We start from the raw sequence: 21,516 nt of genomic DNA on the forward strand, positions 1-21,516 counted from the left end.
AACCCTTTCAAGCTTCTCTTCCAATGAAATGGCACTGATCCTGATGTTGGAAATATAATCTCACAACTAATCAAAGCTGCAGACTGGCTGAAGGGACGTTTCCAAGTTTTCACTGTTTGTTTTTTTTAACCCTGCTTTGCCACCCAGAACTGTTTCTGTATTACTGATTAGTCATATTCTTTACTGGTAAAACACGCACACACACACACACACACACACACACACACACACACACACACACACACACACACACACACACACACACACACACATAACCACACTCACACATATACACATTCACACAGATTTAAGCAACACTTTCCTCTGTATCCAGTGAGAGCGGTGAGAGCTACAGTAGCTATGGCTGTACTTCAAAAAGAAGCTCTGTCAATAAAATACAACTGGCACAACCTTACCAAAGTTTGCCCTTCAAACAAAGCTGAGAATCCCACTGGACAGCTGTGTTATATTTCTACATATACCTATACCTTCTGTCCTGTTGAGCTGTTTTGAAAAACGGAGCAAAAAGAAGATTCCAGCAAAATCGGAAGGCAGGAAGCAGAAGGCGAAAAGTTTGTAAAAAGTCTGGTTGGTCCTCTTCATAGCTTCATCCCTTCATTTAACGAGTCTTTGGATCATTTCTGTTTTTATTTTATCATATCTCCGTCTCTGCTCTTCTCTTCTCTGTTCATTACAATCCTGAAGCTGATGACAGGGTGGGTGTGAGGTGGGGGGGGGGACGGACCCCAGTGTGCAGCTCTGGGTTTGGGTCCATCAGAGAGGGGATTGGTTAAATGGGTAGAGGAGGGTTTGGTGTTGTTGTTGTGGGTCTACACAGATCAGTGTCTCCAGGTTCGCCTTTTGTCTGGAGCTTTCATCACCTGGTCGTCTTCCTCTTTGGAATCTAAGGAGAACAGAAAAATCAAGAATCTCTGTATTAAGTTAAAGCCGCATTTGAATCACGATCGAGACAGAAAAACAAAACATACATTATTTTTAACCACGTTAGCTCCCTGAGACAAAGTTTTTAAATGTGTGTAAATGAATAACATTTCACTGTACACTTAACAGATTGTCATTGCATGTTTCTGGCCAGGCAGTGACCTCCATCGTATCGGAGGTTAAGTATGCTGCCGTGTAAAATGTTCAGATATATCAGGGTAGGCCCTGCTGGTGTTGTGTGTGTGGGTGTTTTCATTGCTCACCAAGGCATTCCGGACAGCACGCGCCCTCTGTGCGGGTGTTGTTGGTGCAGGTAAGTACTGGACATTGCTTTTTCTGACACTTGGTCACACCATGCTATGGACAATAAGAGAGGAAGATGACGGGTTGGTGAAACAAGGCAAAATGTAGAAGCACAGCTAAAAAAAGACACAAGATGCCGTTATGACAGGAATGCATATCGCCATGTAAGATGGGAAGGGATACTCTATCTTAATGCCAGATCAACTTTCACTCTCCTTTTAGCTCTATTTTTGGTCTCTATGTGGCTCTTAAAGATGCAGTAGGTAAGACTTATAAAACTAACTTTCTGTCATATTTGCTGAAACTGACCCTATGTTCCAGTAGAACTACATTAAGCAGGTAATTAAAAAAAAAATTCCAGCTCTTCTGGCACCACCTACAGCCTGTATTGTGATTTGCACAAATCCACCACTCCCTCTTCAGATTCACCAATCAGGGCCATTCATTCTCCCTCGTGGGGGGAGGGGCTTAGGAGACCGTTTTGGCTTTAGCAGAAAGGGGGGGGGGGACTGAGAAGTTGTCGATGTTCAAATTCTTTGGCTAAATCCTGGATCTTCACAATCCTACCTACAGCACATTTAAGCTGCTAAATCCTCTCACTGTGTTCACCAGCTAACTGCTAACTTGGTCTGTCTGCTGTTGGGAAACTGTCGAGGAGAGCAGTGAGTGTGAACCAAAACAGTAAAGTCGTGGGCCGTAAAACCAAAACAATAGGCTGAAAGACTCTAAATGTTCCGTAGAGTTGAGGGGATTTGCAGAGTTGACAATGCTCTGTGGGTTCTTCACTATGAGTGACTCCTTTCACATTACACATTGTCATTTGGCCCTTTGATCATATAAAAATACTGAGTAGCTTTAAAAAAAATCTAATTAGATTTTAAAAGACTCCATACACAAGTACAATACATCTGCTAAAGTACTGGCTTTAGATCATCTTGATCAGAGCACTTTTATGTTATGTTGAAAGAATTCAGTTTGAACTCTCGGTGAACTGTATTTCTATATTCTACTTCAAAACATAACTTTGAAAGAATAACTTTTAATGGGGTGCCTTGAAGTCATTTTTTATAACCAACAACTTAACTTAAATTTTAGTAAAATGTCAGCAAAGTAATATTTACACTTGGGTCTTATTTCTTGGCAGCCACAATACTTACATCACACCAGCAGTTGATGCATTTCATTTCCCCCACCATTGGTACCCACGGATGCCAGTTGTCACTGTTCTGGTAATAGTTCTTGCCAAATTTGCAGTGCCTTGGGCCATCTGCTTGCATCATGTCGCTGTGCTCCAGGCCTGCTGGAGTCTTCTCCTCCTCTGGACACTCCTTACAGCAGTCGGAGGGGTTACGTCTTACTGGGTGACTGCAGGTCAACATCGGACACGTCACCTTCTCACAGTGCACCTCTCCTGAAGACCCCTATGGATATAATGTAGCATTAGCGACAGGTTAGCAGCAATTCTTTCTTTCCAGCACAAACAGAAGCTGCAGCTGACTTATTGCTTTTTCCACAAAGTCTGAACATTCCCCAAGGTTTAACTTACGAGAAATTCACGGATACCCCAGCTTCTTTGCAGTCTAATACAAGATAAATGATCCATTAAGGGATTTTGGAAAGTAGATTCAGCCAGATGTGAGTGGGTTTATTGATGTGTATTTACCTTGCACGTGCAGACAGCACATTTAATGTAGCCAAAGGGAGGTACAAAGGGATGCCATGTGGTTCCCGGGGCGTGCATCTTCTGGTCCCCTTCAAAGTAACAACCTGAGAGAAAGGAAAGAGGAGAAAACGGGTTACAGAGGCCAGTCAGCAAGAAAATGTCTGAATGATCAGTTGACTTTTAACTGTAGGTGGAAATGCAATGAAATAAATGCAGTATATACCGTACATGTAAAAAAAAAAAGACACACTACAAGAGAAAATCCTTCAGAGAAAAATCAAAAAGAAAAAGAAACAAAGAGAAGGAGAGAAGCTAAGTCAGAGACAGGAGAAGTAGTACCTACCTTCAGGATGTTCATCCACCCTCTCTGGAACTTTCATGTCCTTGGGCTCCTTCCTCTCTGAATAGGAAAAATGGAAATGGAGACATAAAAACAGATTAGTTTTCAACTTCATGATTTCTGTTGGGAGCACTTTGGGAATTCACCCAAAATAATAACTCACAACCAGGGACTCAAAGCAACTACTATAAAACATGATATTCCATACATTCATATATCTCATGTACAATCAAAATACTGTATGTCTCACCATCACAGATCGGACAGCACTTGTCCTCAGGCTGAATGGTTTGGGAGCAGGTCAACACCGGACAGATGACTGGATCACAGATCACAGTTCGCTTCTGCAGAAAAAATGCAGAAAGAAGACAGTACATTTTATTTGTGACATAAGATGATATACAAAATTCAGTACTAACATGTACTTTATATGGACGGCAAACTAATGTACTTCCCAGCTTCTCTTCAAATTCTTTATCGTTTTAGTACCAAATCATGCATCCTTGTTGACTTGTCTTTACCTGGCAGCTGCAGGAGAAGCATTTGTCGTAGTTGGGAGTCCAGCGGGAGCCATGAGCCTGATGCTGGTTCTCAAAAAAGCAGGTATGGGGATCTTTCTTCAGCTCCTCTGGGTCCTTCGTAAAGAGATCGTCAAACTCAGACTCCTCCATCTCCTCTCTGGTCCCAAACTCACAGTTGTTTGGCACATGGACCTGGACAGAGGAAATGTGTAGAAAACAAAACGAAGAGATAGATGGAGGTCGAGGACATGAAGGAAAAACAAGAATACAGCATAAATGAGGTAGATGTAGTGGTGGGTGAAATGAAAAAGAGACAGAGAAAAGAAAAAAAGAGAAAGGGTGGTTAGAACATTAGAGATGTGTTGGCCACACTGGACGCAAGGCTGGTCTCAAGCTGACTTGTGTTGTGCTTTAATTGTTCTTTAATGTGCTCCCAAAATACTTTTTTTTACTTTTCTACAAAGTCTCTGCAGGCAGACAGCACCTGTCAGCGAAAGTGTGTTTTGAGTGGGCTAGTGAGCGCTAAGTGAGCAATCACACAGACGCGTTAAAGCAACACTATGTAACTTTTCCCACTTCGGTCCCCCTACAGGTTGTCTCATTGGACCTACAGCTGCAGCTAAAAGTTACATAGTGTTGCTTTAAAAACACTAAGATGGTTAAAGGAGGCCCCATTGACAATACTACCCTTCTTCTTTCTATAATCTAATCCCTTATTCTACTTTGTCAATTACGCTATGACTTTCTTTTGCTCTATTAATATTGCTAACAGGGCATGAGAATGAAGCAAAAGCTAAATTATACTAACTTCTAAATTAAACAAATATATTTACATGATGAATCTTGGGTTTGGGGCTTTGACATGGTCCTTCTTAGAGGTACTTTCTGACCGGAGCCAACAATTTAACTCTCTACGGCATCTTTGTAAATTAAAGAGTGTGGTCTAGACCTACTCTATCTGTAAAGTGTCCTGAGATAACTACTGTTATTAATTGAAACAGAGACTTGTTTTAGACATATTTGCAACTCTCTAAACCTGAGTGATAATCACGGCCTATTCTACTTGACAGAGGAAACTGCTCCAATTTGAATAATGGATTTAAAAAAGTCTCAGCCACCAATTAATGTTAAGTTGTAGCATTTCTTTACATACCCGTCCTCGTATTTCTCCTCGGGGGTTCATCTTGGTGCTGACCTGGATGAAGGCTGTTCCTTGGTCCAGGTGTTGCAGTAACTCAACACTCATTTCCTTTAACACTCCCTGAGCCTGGAGGAGAGGAGAGTGTGTTTGAGTTTGTTTCTGTATGAATGTGAATCTTTACATCTATTTGGATTAATTTGTATGTGTGTGTGTGTGTGTGTGTGTGTGTGTGTGTGTGTGTGTGTGTGTGTGTGTGTGTGTGTGTGTGTGTGTGTGTACACACTGATTTACCTGTGAGCCGTAGAAGCCAGTCAGCAGCCTTTTGTGAGTGGTGCTGCTGTCATCTATTTCTCCAATCTCAGCCAGTCCGTGGAGATGGGCGTTCACAGTGAGGTCGTCGGACTTGCTGAGACCTGCGACAACGATTTCATAATGCAGGTGACACTGTTTGTCCACGGACACCCAGGCATGGCCAGAGGCACCAGTTCTTACTGGTGGAGACACAAAGTGGCCAGCCAGAGGAGTGGGCAACTCTGAAAGAAGGGAAATTGGTAATGAAGCGTGCATCCAGGACTTTAAACATTGGTGGCATTGGTCTGCTATGCACAGCACATTTAGAAAGCATTTGCATGTATTTTATGAATTCCATGACCTCCCTCCCTTGCCCTTCTCCATCCCCTGCTTCCATCAATCCGTACCATGTCTGGGTGCCTCCAGGCCGCTGTAGAGCAGGGCCCTAATCTGCCCCCTGAGCTCCCCCTCCTGGCTGTGTGCCGTGGCCACATTGATGAACAGTTCGTTCTGCAGCAGCATGTGGATATGTCGGGCCTCCAGACGACTCCAGCTGCCCTGCGCCTGGCCTGTGGCCTTGTTGTACTCTGGCGTCAGGTCATACAGCACAGTTCGCTTGTTTCGCCGCCGTGGCTTCAACTCGATAGTTAGGCCAACAAAGTCACTGGTGAGACCTGCGACCTGAACCTAGATAGTGAGGATGAGGGAGAAATGGTTAAAGTCTCCTTCCACTCAAAAATATGTTTTGATTATTGTTCCTTCACTTGGATGTTTAACTTTCACTGTGCAGAATGATGTACTGGCTGTTTTCTGATGGGGTGGTCACCTTAAATCTCAGTTGGACATGTGAATGTTAACATCAAAACTAGTTTGAAAGCCAATCGTCGTCCAGAATGCAACTCACACAAGTAAGATGGGGAACAGTATATATAATACTAAGAATTTTAAGAAGAGGGACTAGGTAATATATATATATTTATTTATTTTTTGGAAAATCATGTTAGACAAAATATTATTCAAAGCAGAGTATTTTATTTCTTAAAACATGTCTGGATGGGCTCCATATCTAAAGGACAGTTCTTTTTTAGTGGTTTGGTTTGATATGACATCAGCTTGATTTTGGCCTGGTTTATTAATGCTTAGTCAGTTTAAGCCCATTTTTTTGAGTTTCCATAAATTATTTTTATGAACTCCCCATAAAAAATGTTGATATTTCCATTTTTTGGATGGAAGATTGTCTCGTGGTTAAATGATTAATTTCCTTTCTCATCCAGTTTAAACCATCACAAACATTTCAACTAAAACCTAAAACGCAGATAAACATGTTGCAATCTCAGGAAAAGTGACAGTTTTTGTCTTTTACTATGATCAACTATACCAACAAGACATGAGAACAAAATAATAATTGTTTATTTGCGTAATGCTGTAATATTTTCAGTCATGTAATGCATCTCCAAGTTATGTATCGGCAAAACAAATGTCAACCAACTATCAACATTTATTTATTTAGAAATATCCATACCTGGTAGTCCAGTGTGCCATTATCATGGAGGTTGAAGATAGCGGATCCCACACCTCCTGTCTTCGCCGGGGTCAATGCATCATTGCTGGACATCACACTCTGAATAGCTGACCCAAACAAAGACAGATTAATATAAAAAAATCCACTTTGGAGCGCATTCCTGTTCAAATTACTTATCTAAAACCATCACTTTTCCCCTCGGAGTTCCCCCCCTAAACTAAAGTTTAACTATATGGTTGAAGGAGGGAGAGGAAGGGGGACACATTACATTCCCTCACGTTCTGCAACCACACACTCATAGAAGCCACATAACCAGAATGTCATCCCTTCACCAAGAAACAGTCATTGAGGGGACAGATTTAATTTAACCACTAATCAAGCGTTTTTGAAGAAAAACAAGAGAAATTGTGTGTGTGACCTCCTGCCAAAAACATACATGTTACATGTTGTTGCAATGTCTGTCACACACACACACACACACACACACACACATACACCCAAGGCCTTAGAATGAGGTAACCCTTGCTGAATGCAGCAGGCTTAAAAAGATTGAGCTGAGAGGACAGGAAGGAATGAGTAACAGAGAAGGATAAGAAAAGTGCAGAGAAAAGTTCTGAAAATGACATGGAGACAGAAAAAATTCTGAGAGAAGAAATGACGTCAAAGATATACAAAGGGGACAGCAGACAACGGAGAGACTGAAAGAAGGAGAGCAGGAAAGTAAAGGAGGAGAAAAGAGAGGGATGGGAGTGTGTTGGGTTTGAATTCTTCACACATAACGTCAAGCTGTTAATCACAGTACTGCAACACCAGCAGACTGGGACCTTGGCAGCACCACTGCGTGTCAGTTCAGTTGGTGTGTAAAATTTGGACTAAGAAAACATCTTTTACATATTTGTGTCTGTTTAGGTGCATGGCATTGCATGTGTTAGACGATGAAAGCGTCTTTCAAGATGTTTCAAAGTGCTGGACACCTTGATGTTTGTATGCATCCATGAAAAGACCATGTGTGCATGCTTTTCAGACGGTTTCAGGCGATTGGGCTGGCCACAACATTCCAAAAACTGGTCGCTCTTTCTTTGTGACATACACACACACACACACACACACACACACACACACACACACACACACACACACACACACACAGACAAACATGCATACACAGTCTTGGTGGGCCACCAAGTCAAACAGAGGTCTATAAACATGGTTTTCCCCGACAGTGATAAGACATGAAAGGAGGGAGACAGAAAAAAAGAGAACAAGTATTTATAGAGGAGAATGACAAAAACAGCCACAGATGAACTAGTACAAACCAACGACAGCGCAAAACACAATCTTAGCAAACCTCTGTTTGTTGCCTTTACAGTGTTTGGTACCACCTCGCTGGAATGATGGGAAGAGAGACATGAAGAAAACATGTTTTCAATTCTTCATGTGTAAAGGGGTTTGATTGCAGGGACACTTACTGTCACAAGATTTCCTGCCGGTGATGAAGCCAGAGATTTGTCGGGGTTCCTGATCCTCGGTTGCCACGGTGATCTCCAGCTGACCGCGAGATAACCAGAACAGTTCACGGCTATTCAGGTCTGTCAGCACCTCTGCAAAGTCTGGATCCTGCACAGATTAAAACCGTTAACTTGAGTTGCTATACGTGGGTCAACAAGTCAATAAATATAAAACCATATTCCATTGTAAATACATGCCTTTTCAATACTAGAAATGAAAATGTAATATCATGCTGTTAAGATCTTGTTGACATTATGTTAGTACAACACTGACATGTTACCAGAGTAACCAATCCCCAACTTATTTTGACAAAAGACAGATTGGTGACATGTTTCCAACTACAATGAACGTATCCCGTTAGTTTATATCAAACAAAGACCAGATGAGCACAGAAAGCAAAACAGATCCCAGAACAGATGAATTCAGCTATCACAAAGACATCACAAACTCAGAAACTATTAAGGACATAGACAGTTATGTTACATAAAAGACACAATTTGAAATCACCCCGCTTACAAATGCCTAAATCCTTGGTAAAAAAAAAAATATGGCTTGCATTGTCTTAACACATTTCATATTGAGGTTTAATTTCAAGCAGGCCAACTGGACTCCAGGAGAGATGGGGGGTGTTGGTCAGGATGTTGAAAAATGTTGGAGTAATAGGACAGCTGTACGAGCGTGTTGAAGAAATATTACTTTTATGATTGCAGGGCCTCAGTTCAATATAAATATACCAATGTACCATAAATCCACACAGCGAGGAGCCAAAACAGAGTGGAAACGTAAAAGGTGCTGGACAGAGGGAAGGTGACTTATATTGGGGAAAGTGAATGGATAGAATAATGAGAGGGGAGTAAGGTGCAAAATAATTTATTGGGGTCTTGTGTAAATCAGGACACTGTCAGAATTACTGGTCCAATAAAAAATGATTTCACACATTTAAAAATGTGTTTGCTTGTCTGTGTGCGTATTTAGGGATGGAAAAATAAAGGCAAGTATCCTTTTCAGCTAAAAATGATGTACACTCTGTTGTTTATGAGTCTCTGTTATTTAGCTAGACTTGAGATGAGTCAGCGGTTTGGGTTTCTGCATCTAGCTCGAGGACACTTACGGGGGTCATGTAGCAGTTGCTGAGCTCAAACTTTTCGCATATTTCTCACGGATGGCCCCTCTCACCGCTAGGCTCGAAACAGGCGCAGCGGCCCTTCACGCAACTCCTGGCAGAATTAAAAACAGGCTCGCCTTTCATCACTCCTCCTCCTGCCTCCTTCCTCCCTCTATCCATCTCAGCCCACAGACCACTAACCACTGACATGTGTGAGGAGTGTGTACGCAGTCCATCCTCTCTACCTCCCCCATCCCTCCCCTCTCTCTCCTCTGGGTCTCTCATCCCTTGCTCACATCTGTCTCCTGCAAAAGTTGCTCTCGCACACTTTCTCTCTTCTCTTGTTTTCCCCTCACTCTTCCTCTCCATCCATTTTTCTTGTCATGTCTTAGGGTCGTTAGCTGTGATCAGACAACAGCGCTAGGATGCGGTGACCAAACCACATCCGTCTCAGAGAGGAGGACGTGTGTTGCTGTTATATGTTCCTAACCAACAACACTGATCCCCCTCCAGTTACCCCTTAATTCATCGTTTAACACTTTTGGTTTGAATAGTTTTTACAAATAATTTGTGGGGAAACACTGAACATTTCAATTTTTCAGACGTGAAGATAAAGAATATTTGGTACAAAATATCAACAGCTTTTACTGTTGGCATCAGTCTTTAAAAGCCCATTGTAAACTGTAGACCTTTGTTATTGTGTGTTGTTACTTACATGAGAGGTGATGTTGGCTTGGATCTCTCTCAGGATGTGTTGTCGGTACACAAGCTGGACTCGGATGGGCACCAAAAGGGGCTCTGAGGAGAGAGAGACAGATTTAGTAATTTAGATTTATTAAGACTGAAGCACTGAGATGATATTGGTAGGAACTGATAGACTGAAATGGCAACATCAGCTCACAAAAGAGGATTCTTGTCAGAGGTTACTTTTGAACCTGTACTTTCCTTGGAGGAATTGTAAAACAAGTGTTTGGTTTAAGGGCACCATAATAGCTCCTGCAGGGGTGAGAAATCTCAGTTTGTAACATTAAATACAATTTACAAGTAATACAAGTTAACTTTTCTCTACATCTCAGTGCCAACCCTGCCAACTTTGTCTTGCTTCTCACCTTTGTCTTTATGTTTGATGAGGCCTTGAAGGATGAGGATGAAGTGGAGGTTGTTCTCTGTGTCACTCAGTGTCAACATGGCGATGCCTCCCATGCCTGAGTACTCCTCCTCCGATGTCAGCGTTGAACTGAATGTCTCTGTACACAACACACATGGACATTACCATATTGAGTATCTGTATTCTGTTACACAACTCCTATACAAATACTTCTCGGTAAACAAAGGCCACACTTTTTAGCTACATTAATCCATGCAAGGCTTTTTAAGATTACATGAGAATGTATACAATTCCACTGCTTTGTAAATATTGAGTACTGTGTACTACAACACAAAGACTAAGACATACACATGTCTTAATGAACATTGCAAAAAAGAAGCCATCAGAATGCTACAATATCCTGCATGCACACGCACCAGCAAACAGTGCCCTGTGTTTGATGATCTTCCCCTCCACTTCTTCTCGTCTGCTCGTAGATGTGGTCATGCTGATGCGCATCTGCTCAGACTGCAGCTGTCGCATTTGAGGCTTAGCCAGGTTCTTCCATACTCCACAGATCTACACACAGGCACAAACACAGGCAGGTAAGCTGCAGTATTGTCGCAGTGTAGACGGAATTTGTCCATGAATATCAAAGAACCATACTCTGCCTATAATCACCAAACATTTTCATATATCTCTCACTCGTGAAAAAGCAAAACATGCACATCTGCTAAATACATCAACAACCATGTGATTGTACTCTCAACCCCAGGCTCTCAGTTGATATGAAGCCACGACTTCTCCCTGAGAGCAGAAAGAAGAAATGTGGGCAGTGTGCCGGCACCTCATAACTTTCAGTTCAGGACTAATCTCCATTTTAATTAGTGATATTCTCTGTCCCCCTGCTAAGCAGTGATGTAACATGTGAACAATTCTCTTTCCAAAAGTTTTTGGTCCAGCAAAGTCCCTCACCTCCCCCCCTTGTTCGGAGTGTTTTCTCTAAGGTCCTCTTGTGCTTGACACTGACATTTATCTAAAAATAATAATAGGCCAATTTCTGGGACCTGTATTTAGGGGGCTCCTGCCTCGCTAAACAGAGTGCTCGGGTCTGAAATGGAATGAGGAGATGTGTGTGTGTGTGTGTGTGTGTGTGTGTGTGTGTGTGTGTGTGTGTGTGTGTGTGTGTGTGTGTGTGTGTGTGTGTGTGTGTGTGTGTGTGTGTGTGTGTGTATTTTGGCAGGAAATGATGTGTAGTGATCGAGCCAGACCTAGGGAGGATATGGACATGGATGCATGGGTACTACTGTTACACCAACATATCAGTTTACTGATTTATCAGAATAATATTGGCCTTTTATTAAACTCAGTCTTGTATACCTCGGACCTTATAGTAGTTTCTCCCTCATGTAACCTATTGAGTGAGTGAGTGAGTGAGTGAGTGAGTGAGTGAGTGAGTGAGTGAGTGAGTGAGTGAGTAAGTATTGATGTTTACTGCAATCAGACTCTGTTTGTATGTTGTATGTTTAGAAAGAGGCAATGAAGCAGGAAGGAAGTGTCACTGTGTCTGTGAGTGTGTTTATCGTTTATTATTGCAGAGTGAGTTATGGGCAAAAAGTCAGAGTTTGAGCATAGAGTCACGGAGTGAGAGCATTCATCACACCAGTACTTAAACTCTCTCTCTCTCTCTCTCTCTCTCTCTCTCTCAGAAAACACACAGACACACAGAGTCATGTTATGAGAACAACATTAATGGAAGCAAGAGGGGATGATTTTCTATGTATGTGATGTCTTACCATGTCTGACTGTCCCTTGGGGACTCTGTACTCAAAAGCAATGGTCCCATCTGAATCCAGGAAGCCTATTTTACTGGGGCGGCCCATTCTGATCAGTAAGGGAAGACAGAAAGATACAAATTGAAAAAAATGTAATGCATTTTCATAGACATAACTCAATTCTTTTACAACTCACTACTTTTGCTACTTCATGCTGAGTGCTACAGCAAAATTATTCGGAGATCGAAGTTACAAAACAAGCCAAGGACGTAGACGTGTCAGCTCCGACTCGCTGTGTGTTTTACCTCTGGTATGTGATGGAGAAGGCCAGGCTAGTTCGGGTCAGAGAGAAGCGAGCTCTGGCAACACCGTTGGAGCTGGGCAGCCATGATTCCGTCACTCCTGTCAACACTGCAACAAAGTCTGCAGAAGGAGAGAAGGTTAGAAAGGCACTTACTCACATATGCTATATGAGGCACTTATAACATATACACATTCCTGTTTCAATGCTTGTATTATTCTCTGTGTTTGAGTGTGTGTAAATGTGCATGAGTGTATGTGTAAGTTCTGCAGAAATGTCTTGACTTTCTGAAGGATGTATAATTTATATTTTTACGGTTTTATTTTTTTATTTATCATTGTTTATGCTGGTCTAAAAAATGACAGCCCATTGTGTAGATGTTGTTTAAATGTAGGTGTGTTGATGGTCTGTCGACCTGTCTATAGGAGTCATACTCACCAGTGCGGCTCTCCCTGGGGCCCAACTCTTCAGAGCTAAGGTAGGATCGGTCGTTGTATGATTTGTGGAGGTCATCCTCCTTATCCTTGCCCTTGTCATGGAAATACTCAAAGCTGTCCAGCACAGAGCCTGTCTGTTTCTTGTCATCCTCATCTGTCGAAGAAAAACAAAAAGTTAGAAAAACGCTAGTGAGATACTTGCTAAAAACCAATAGGATTGCCTGTATATATGGCTAATGCTTGCCTTTTAATGTTGGCCTCAATCAATTATTTTAAAGTGATAACATTTTGTACAAACAGGAATATTTTATTATTTTTATATTTCCTGATATGAATACTATCAGCAGTAGCGGCATTCTGGTTTCTAATAGACTTTTAGTGTCTGCCTTTGAACCTGTTTTAGTATCTGGCAAAAAAACCCAAATCAAACCAAACTAATTCTGCTACATTGTTCTCAAAGTCTGGTGCACAGATGAGACTTAAGCGTCGCCTTTTTCATGTGATTATGTTTTGAGTATGGATGAAGAGTGTGAAATTTGTGGACATGATCAGCCAGAGAGAAACTGTGACAAATCGAAGTTGAGCAAGACAGGTAAAAATTACAGAAGAAAAGTGAGAGATGGATAGAAGGGACATTGTCAGACATCAATTTCAATTCAATGATGAAGGCTATAGCACATTCTCTCTGTCTTTCTCACTTCATCTCTCTCTCTCTCTCTCTCTCTCTCTCTCTCTCTCTTTCTCAGCCAGGGATAACTAACCAGGGGTGTCTCTTGCAGCTGAAGAGCTTAAGAAAAATTGGGAGTGACACTGGCGTGTGATCTCAACAATGACCCGCTGTTCCACACAAACTGCTGTGCGTCTGGGTGTACACACACAGAAACACATACAGTGATACATGCATCGATGCTCACTCAGCCAAATACAGCCCCACTGACATAATCTTGAAAAAGAAAGCCACACAGTGGCTCTTAGTCACCCACAAACTTTATTTCTCAGGCAGTTTTCTGAGGAGCTCGGCTGGATTGTCTGCTTTCTTTCTTGGTGTCTGATTTACACACACACACACTACCCACAAATCTCATCGTTCCCCTCATTCCCTCATTCCTCTGCTCCACTGGGCACGCTTGAGGGCTTCTGGGTAGTGTCACTCTCACTTCTCCCCACTTAGCAACACTGTATCCTCAGGTGCACCAGTCATTACACACACACATATGAACACACACAAACACACGCCATTTTCCATCACTTATACAAATACATACTAGCTGCTATGGGGCCAAAGCTAAGACAAACACACTCAACCTTTTCCTTAAAACTTGACCACAACACACAAATACAGTCCTGGGCCTGTCCAATTCTTGAAACACAGACACACACACACACACACACACACACACACACACACACACACATACACACACAGACACACACCACAGCACAGTGCTGTCCACACAGTGCTTTACCTTTACTTTCCATTCCATTACCAGACACACAGTGTAGAAAAACACCCCATCTGCTGAATAACGATGAAGCATGAAGACCCACCCTGTCTATGTGTGTTTGTGTGAGCATGTGCAGGGGAGCTCTAATTCTCTAATAAGGTGGAATTGTGTGTGCAGAAGTGTGTAGACAAGGTAAGTGGCAACGTGTGAATAAGGCTTAATAGATGGGTGGCATTTTCAGTTGTGGCTGGTTGGAGAAAATGTCCATTTGATGTGAATGAATGGAAAATCAATTGGCCTGCTCATTGCATCTAACAGCTGTTCTGAAGACTAACTAGTTGACCCCGAGGGAAGAAATAAAGCAAAAAGCAAGGGAACTGGGAATGCAACAGGGGAAGATAAAGAAAGAAGAAGAAGAAGAAGAAGAAGAAGAAGAAGAAGAAGAAGAAGAAGAAGAAGAAGAAATTGAGTGGTATGAATCAAACAAAGAATAAACAAACACTGTGGCAAAGAAGCCATTGATGTATCAAAGGAGGGGAACAACTGACAGCAATTTATGTTTGCATTTTCCCCCATAAGGTTAAGCTGTGCTTGCATGTTTTCTCAGCTGACTGTTTCATGCATGCATCTTTCATTAGGACAGGTAAAATTTTGATCACAAGTAAAAAACAAAACAAAAAACTTCTGATCAGAAAACCTGAGCACAACAAATGGTGAGATTGGGTCAGTAGATGATTACCTTTACGGCAGGTTTTACAGCAGTGCCCTGGCAGCAGGATGGGATCCTCACAGTCCAGGTCTGGGCAGTCCTGTTTGATGTTCTTACAGTTAACTTTCCCCAAAACCTTGCCACGGCGACTCTTTTGCTGCCAGGGAAACACCAGAGAAACAGACACATCAGTTACTCACCAAATATCTGAAAACAGACAGTAAATAATTCTGCCTTTCTGGGGCAAACTAGTTCAACCTGCTATTTCACAGATACTGAGTGAGAGTGACACATTAGAGATGTTCCGATACCGATACCAGTATCGGTATTGGCTCCGATACTGCCTAAAATGTTGGTATCGGTATTGGGAAGTACTGGAGTTTATGCACCGATCCGATACCACGTAACAAAACCCTAAAGAAAATCTACGTTAAGTAGTTTATTTATGTTATTTTTCCGTTATAACTGGCTGTCAAACTGCAGAATAAAAGAAAGTTCTGTGGCGTTCATTGTTTGTGTTTGTTCATGTTTCACAAAGAGTTTAACCTGAGCCAGACCGGCAACAAAGATAGAAATAATACCACATCTATACAGGGATAGTAGTATACAGTTGTTAAAAATAATAAAATATATGACACACTGGTATCGGATCAGTACTCGGTATCAGCCGATACGCAAGTTCAGGTATCGGAATCGGGAAGCAAAAAATGGCATCGGACCATCTCTATGACACATATAAAAAAAAAACTCACACTGAGACAAAACTTACAGGTTCGCAGTTGCACTGGACACAGTGCATGACACCGAAGGGCTCCCCCAGATCTGGGTGCCATGTGTTCTCCAGGGAATAAAATCGTCCTCCGAATGAGCATCCTGTAACAAAAACAGTGCTGATTATAAATGGCTGTCATCAGGGTCAAACCTAACTGTCTAGTTATGGTCACCATTCTATGGCTCTTTCCAAACCCGAGGCAGTCTCGATAACAAACTAACTTAAATTATATGTGAGATTTGTCCTTTTTAATTGTGCTAGAATGAATTATTGGGAGTACAGAGGAATTAAGTTGAAGCATTTGAAGATATGAGTTCAACTTATTTGAGTTCTTAATATTTAAGAGCAAGAGAAAGTGCACCTCCAAGGCTTTTATTAGTTGTTAAACTCTGCAGGCTGAGCCACTGAAACCATTTTTATATTTAACAACAAATAAATCTTGCATAGCTCATTGCCCAGGCATGTTGGAGGCAACTGAAACTCACTGGATGCCTCATGAGTTTTGGGACTCAACCTTGCATCCTGTCTCATCTAAATGATCCATGAGCAGCAAGGAAGGAGACTTAAAAATGTTCCACTGAAAGAATATCAGAGATTCCCAGAAATACACATAATGTAGGCCAACCCTTTATTTATTTATTTTTTTTTACAGTTTTATGAACTTATTTATATATATATATATGTTAAAGCTAGGCTATATAATAGTTAGCAAAAGTAAGCAATAGGAGCTAAGAAGTACTATAAAGAGTATCCAGTTTACATTAAACTTAACCTACATATGCACACATATTAAGGATTATTACAGTGGATACCATACATTGTAGGATCATTTTGTCACTATAGGAATTGAAAGGAAAACAATGACTATGAGGCTCCGCTACAGTGCTGTATTTGTGTTTACATCCACATCAAATATGTGATAAAAATGGATACAATTCCTTACCCAATGTGGATATGTTAAACTCTCGAAGCAGAGAGACAGCACATTAGTCATTGTTTCACTTGAAATCCAGTGTACTGGAGCCATAACTATATTAAAAAAAAAAATGCATCCCTGTTCTAATATATAGGTACTGCACTGTATTGGTGTTACAGAAGATACAAATAACTTTTAGTTTTATTATTACAAAACTAAAATCATAATTGAGTGTTAGTCACACTGTGTGTGCTGAGATCCCGTATGTACACACACACACACCAGACGTGATGTTACCCCTCGCCAACTTTACTAGAGCTGATGGCCTGCCTTGCTCACTGCTACCAACCTGGTTCACATTATTCTTTCATTAAAGTGACTACACACTTTAAACAGTCCAGTCCAGTTAAAGGGAGCCAAGCTGTGAGCCGCTTGCTTTGCCTGCCACTTCTGTCTCTGCTGAAATAAATCATCTCAGGAGCCAATGCTTGTAATGGAAAGTCGATTGATTACAGTTTCCAACAGTGAATTACACGTTAAGGCGGTGGTTAACGTGGAGTTCCCACAGTTTTGAACTCCAGAGTAGTTACCTTATAAAAACCGCAATGAGCTTTGTACGTAGGGGCTTTCACACATTAATCAAATGGCATTCACTGCGGTTATGACTCAGATGTTTGCCTCTAGTTTACACATGAAGCAACCCAGGCATTGAAGAACAATTCAAGGAAACATGGCAATTCAGGAAAAGTAGACCATTGCAGTGGAGGAGGAAGACTGTTATTCTCCACTTTAAATGTTACTTGTTAATAATATGTTTTAGGTTATAGGGCCACTTCACCTTTGATGCAGCTTACAGGTCAACCTAGCCCCGGTACGCGTATGCGCCACAAGCTTTATGAGAAAATCAGGCAGTTTAAAGGTTTCTTGTTTTTTTTCAGCAAATAAATATGTACACGGTATACTTCAACTTCAACTGCTAAAGGTAATAGTATGCTCACTGCAATTCGGCATAATTGTGATATCAAATAACAGCATTCATTTAAAGAAAATCTGGAATTTTAAATTGTTAGTGCTCGATGCTGCCTCCTATGGCGTGTGTTGGGTAAGACACTATGGAAAGGAAGGCTGAAACGTTATGTTACGTTAATCAATTTGATGGTACAAATAATGTTGCTTGTTGTATTGGATGTTAGCCGGATTAACGACTGGCTCCTCTTTATTCATTAATGATGTATAGTCACTTTACAGTCACAATACAGCATAACATGCCCAGGTCGTGGTCACATTAAAAATTATACATTTTGAGTTTTGCAACTGTCTTGTGTTCGTTCTGTGGACAAGCCTACCTCACACAATGGTAGGCTACTTTAGGCTATATAGCCTAGTCTAACGTCACGACATATTTTTTAAAGTAAATGTGTTAGTTGTCTTACCTGATGAGCCTTTGGAGGGCAGCGGTTCTCTCTCCGACTGGATGGGCAGAGCGGGTGACTTGAGCCGCGAGGGTGCTCCGGTGTGCAGCCACGCGCAGCTCAGCACGCACAGCAAGGAGCGGAGCGCGCGGGGAACCAGCATCCCAAACCTCCCTCTTTTTACGTCTCTCCACAAAATATTTCCCTCAAACCTCCGATATCGAGTATTACTTTATGAAGCCACTGTCGACTTAAAGCGACTATAAACACACCCTAACAAAAAAAAGTTAGTTTCCTCCTTATGTCCAAGTGTCCGTTGGCATTACTTAATAAGTCCTCTGTTTAAATCATCCGAGTTTCAGTCAGGCAGAGGTTTTCCGAAGACAGGACACAGCCAACTAAACCGTATGTCTTTCCTCAGTACCAGCAGCCTACTCAGAGTCCCGTCCCTTTCTGTTTTATAGCCTACTTCCCTGACAGCTTGAAGCAGCCACAGGCCGGAGGAGGGGGAGATGAGTGGGGGTTGGTGATGGAAAAGGGACAATTGACGCCCCTATCAATTCACTAACGCTTAAGATATGGAAACGAGCCTGCGTATGATTCATTTTATAGGCTACCAAAACTTTTGTAACACTGTTTTAACCCACTTTGTTTCTGGGGACAAAGTGAAGCTAAGTAGCCTATTATTAGTGGAAAAGAATGGAAGGTCCCTCAACAATTGGTATTGGCTTTGCTAATGTGATTTTCTTTTCTGCTAAAAAAAAATAAAATAAAAAAAGAGACTCCCCACTGTAATTTTCCAGATTTTTCTGAGTGACATAGGTATTGCCTTCACCATCACAGTTACAAAACTTTTGTTAAGTTGGGACTTATAGACCTATAGATATTAGTTACTAGTAGACAATAGTCTGAAGTGAGTTTAGGCTACATTTCTTATTGAGTGTATTTGATAATGCAAGTAGCCTTAAGAGAAACATATTATTATTACTATTATTATTACAGTGGTGTTACCAAATGCTCCCTTTTTTATTATTTAATTACTTCTTTAATTATTTGTCATATCCCCCCCACACACACACACACACACACACACATATATATTTATGGTATGTATGCTCTGATTTTCACACTCTAGCCTAGTGATAAAACCTAATCTGCTCAGTATGCTGGGTGACACATTTTAGTCAGTTGGCATCGATGGGGTAGAACTACATCAGTGCTCCTGTGGAGAGAAAGTGTGAATCTCCAGGTCATGTACTGTAAGGAATGTGTGAGTGTCTGCTGCTGTGGCTGGCTACACCCTTTATTTTTGCAAGTGTGTTTGGAGCTGAGACCTAAGTGACTTAACAGAAACAAATGAAAATAGTTGGAATAACTCAATGCAACCAGTTTCAATTTGTCCTGGCCATCTGCAAACCACTGTCCTCTTTCAGACCTCAAACTGTTTGACTTGGTTAAAAGCCCTACCTAGATGAGTCGACTTAAAATCCCATTTATTATGACCCTCACACATGGATACAGGTGCCAAAAAATCTCAATCTTTTAAAGCTCACTGTAGCTATTGTGGAGGTTCACAACATCAACAAGTGAAATGTATTAGCCCTATTTAGATCTGGGAAATGTTCCCATCAAACAAAACAGAGCAGTTGAGCAACAGTCCAGCTCCTCATAGAGGTCCCTTGGGGGCCAGAACAAACGCTCTGTGGTTCAAGTTTACATTAGTGGTGCTCATGGCTGATTTATTTCAGAGAGTTTAGAAAAGGTCAGGTTTATTGTATGGCTGAGATGTTTGGAATAAAGGAGTAATTGATTTGGGATTTTGATGATAATATGTAATGAGTATGGTAATGTTGCTGAGCTTACTGTAAATGCTATCCTGTGTAACCCCATCTATGGATCATCTAGAGAACATGCTCAAAATAGTGCCTTTACAGTGAGAAGAAAATGTTCCTCATTGTGCTGTTTGTTCCCCCCAAGTCTCTAGACCTTACTTTGAAAACCATTTAGATACAAAAACAATTGTGTACTTCATTCATTTAAATTTCTGTATGGCTACTATTATCACACCCATGGGACCATAAACCCTGTTTGTCTATCCTAAAACGTTGCGTGAAAAAGTGCTAAATCTAATTCGGTTTTGTGCCAAAAGTGCAGACCCAGGCGTGATCTCAAGGTGTTATTTTAATGTGTCACAATATGTGGCCTGTGAGAGCCACTTCCATCCGGGTGTGGAGATTCACGCCCCCCCCAAAAAGCAATCGGAATCGATGATGGCCTGTTTGCACTTCATCATCGGGTGATAAGCGATACTTTTCTTCTGCGCTGCACACGGTGCTTCATTAGGCAGACTGGATGGTGAATTGTCTATACACTGAGAAAATGACGGCAGCGTTGTTTGTGTATTGGAGGAGTCCAGCGCATGTTTGGAAACAGACTCTCTGGTACGGCTCTAACTCTTTCATTAAAAGACACAAGGCCGTGTATGAAAAATAAATGATGATACAATAACATACCTGTACATGAGGCCATGTTCAGTCGCAAACCACTCGACTAATAGGCCTTCTCATTTAATTTCTAAGGCATGCACTCTACTAGAATATGCTGGGAAAAGGCAGGGGAAAGACAGAGGAAAGAATATTAATATGCGATTATTAGGGGTGCCAATGCTGAATTCAAAGTAGACTAGGCTATTACGAATTTGGGAGAAAAAACAATGTAAGAAGTAGGCTATAGCGTTATGCAGTTCTACATTTTCTGATGATCATACAATTGCCAGAGGGTGATGTAAATCATTCATAATGGCATAATGGTGCAGCTGGGTGGATACACACATGGATACTTCACTCTCCATCATCGCACTGTGTCAGACGCCCCGACTTACATACAGGTCATAAATGCGGGTTGTTTAACAGTCACAGCCTCCCACCCTTAATCTGTCTGTCTGACTACACAGCGCACACTCAGAGGGGACCGCATCCTGTTTGCTGGTCGGACTGGGAGGTGTGAGTATTCAGCCAGTGAGCTATAGCCTGGCAGATGTGCCACTCTCTCTCTCTCTCTCTCACACACACACACACACACACACACACACACACACCACCTGTTCCTCATCACATGCAAGCTTGCTGCACTAACAAGCATGACATGTTTTACTCTATGATTTTACAATGAGACTTAAATAGCCGTGTGATTTGCTAAAACAAGTTTCAAGATATTTTTTTTTTGCACCTATAGGACAGTAAATCCCAGTGAATACATCTTAGGGCTTTCTAACACTCCCAAATGGCTATAGAACAAATTATGTTTAGAGTAGGCCTATGAACTT

The 21,516-nt window shown here is 41.5% G+C and overlaps 1 protein-coding gene across 1 annotated transcript; it reads right to left on the reverse strand.

Moving 5' to 3' along the window:
• Positions 1 to 187: 187 nt before the first annotated feature.
• On the reverse strand, positions 188 to 18,687 carry chrd (chordin). The gene is made up of 21 exons (XM_078246786.1): positions 18,213 to 18,687; positions 15,861 to 15,964; positions 15,122 to 15,248; positions 12,939 to 13,091; positions 12,505 to 12,622; positions 12,221 to 12,308; positions 10,862 to 11,003; positions 10,447 to 10,584; positions 10,053 to 10,135; positions 8,193 to 8,340; positions 6,724 to 6,830; positions 5,609 to 5,888; positions 5,202 to 5,443; positions 4,923 to 5,036; positions 3,770 to 3,961; positions 3,499 to 3,592; positions 3,252 to 3,308; positions 2,909 to 3,012; positions 2,403 to 2,666; positions 1,206 to 1,299; positions 188 to 904 (listed from the first exon to the last, which is right to left on the reverse strand). Exons 1-21 carry the CDS (start codon positions 18,352 to 18,354, stop codon positions 840 to 842), a joined length of 2,856 nt encoding a protein of 951 aa, XP_078102912.1. The 5' UTR covers positions 18,355 to 18,687; the 3' UTR covers positions 188 to 839.
• Between the last annotated feature and the right edge of the window lie 2,829 nt (positions 18,688 to 21,516).

The sequence above is a fragment of the Sander vitreus genome, chromosome 3 (genome assembly GCF_031162955.1).
Source record: "Sander vitreus isolate 19-12246 chromosome 3, sanVit1, whole genome shotgun sequence".
NCBI lineage: Eukaryota > Metazoa > Chordata > Actinopteri > Perciformes > Percidae > Sander > Sander vitreus.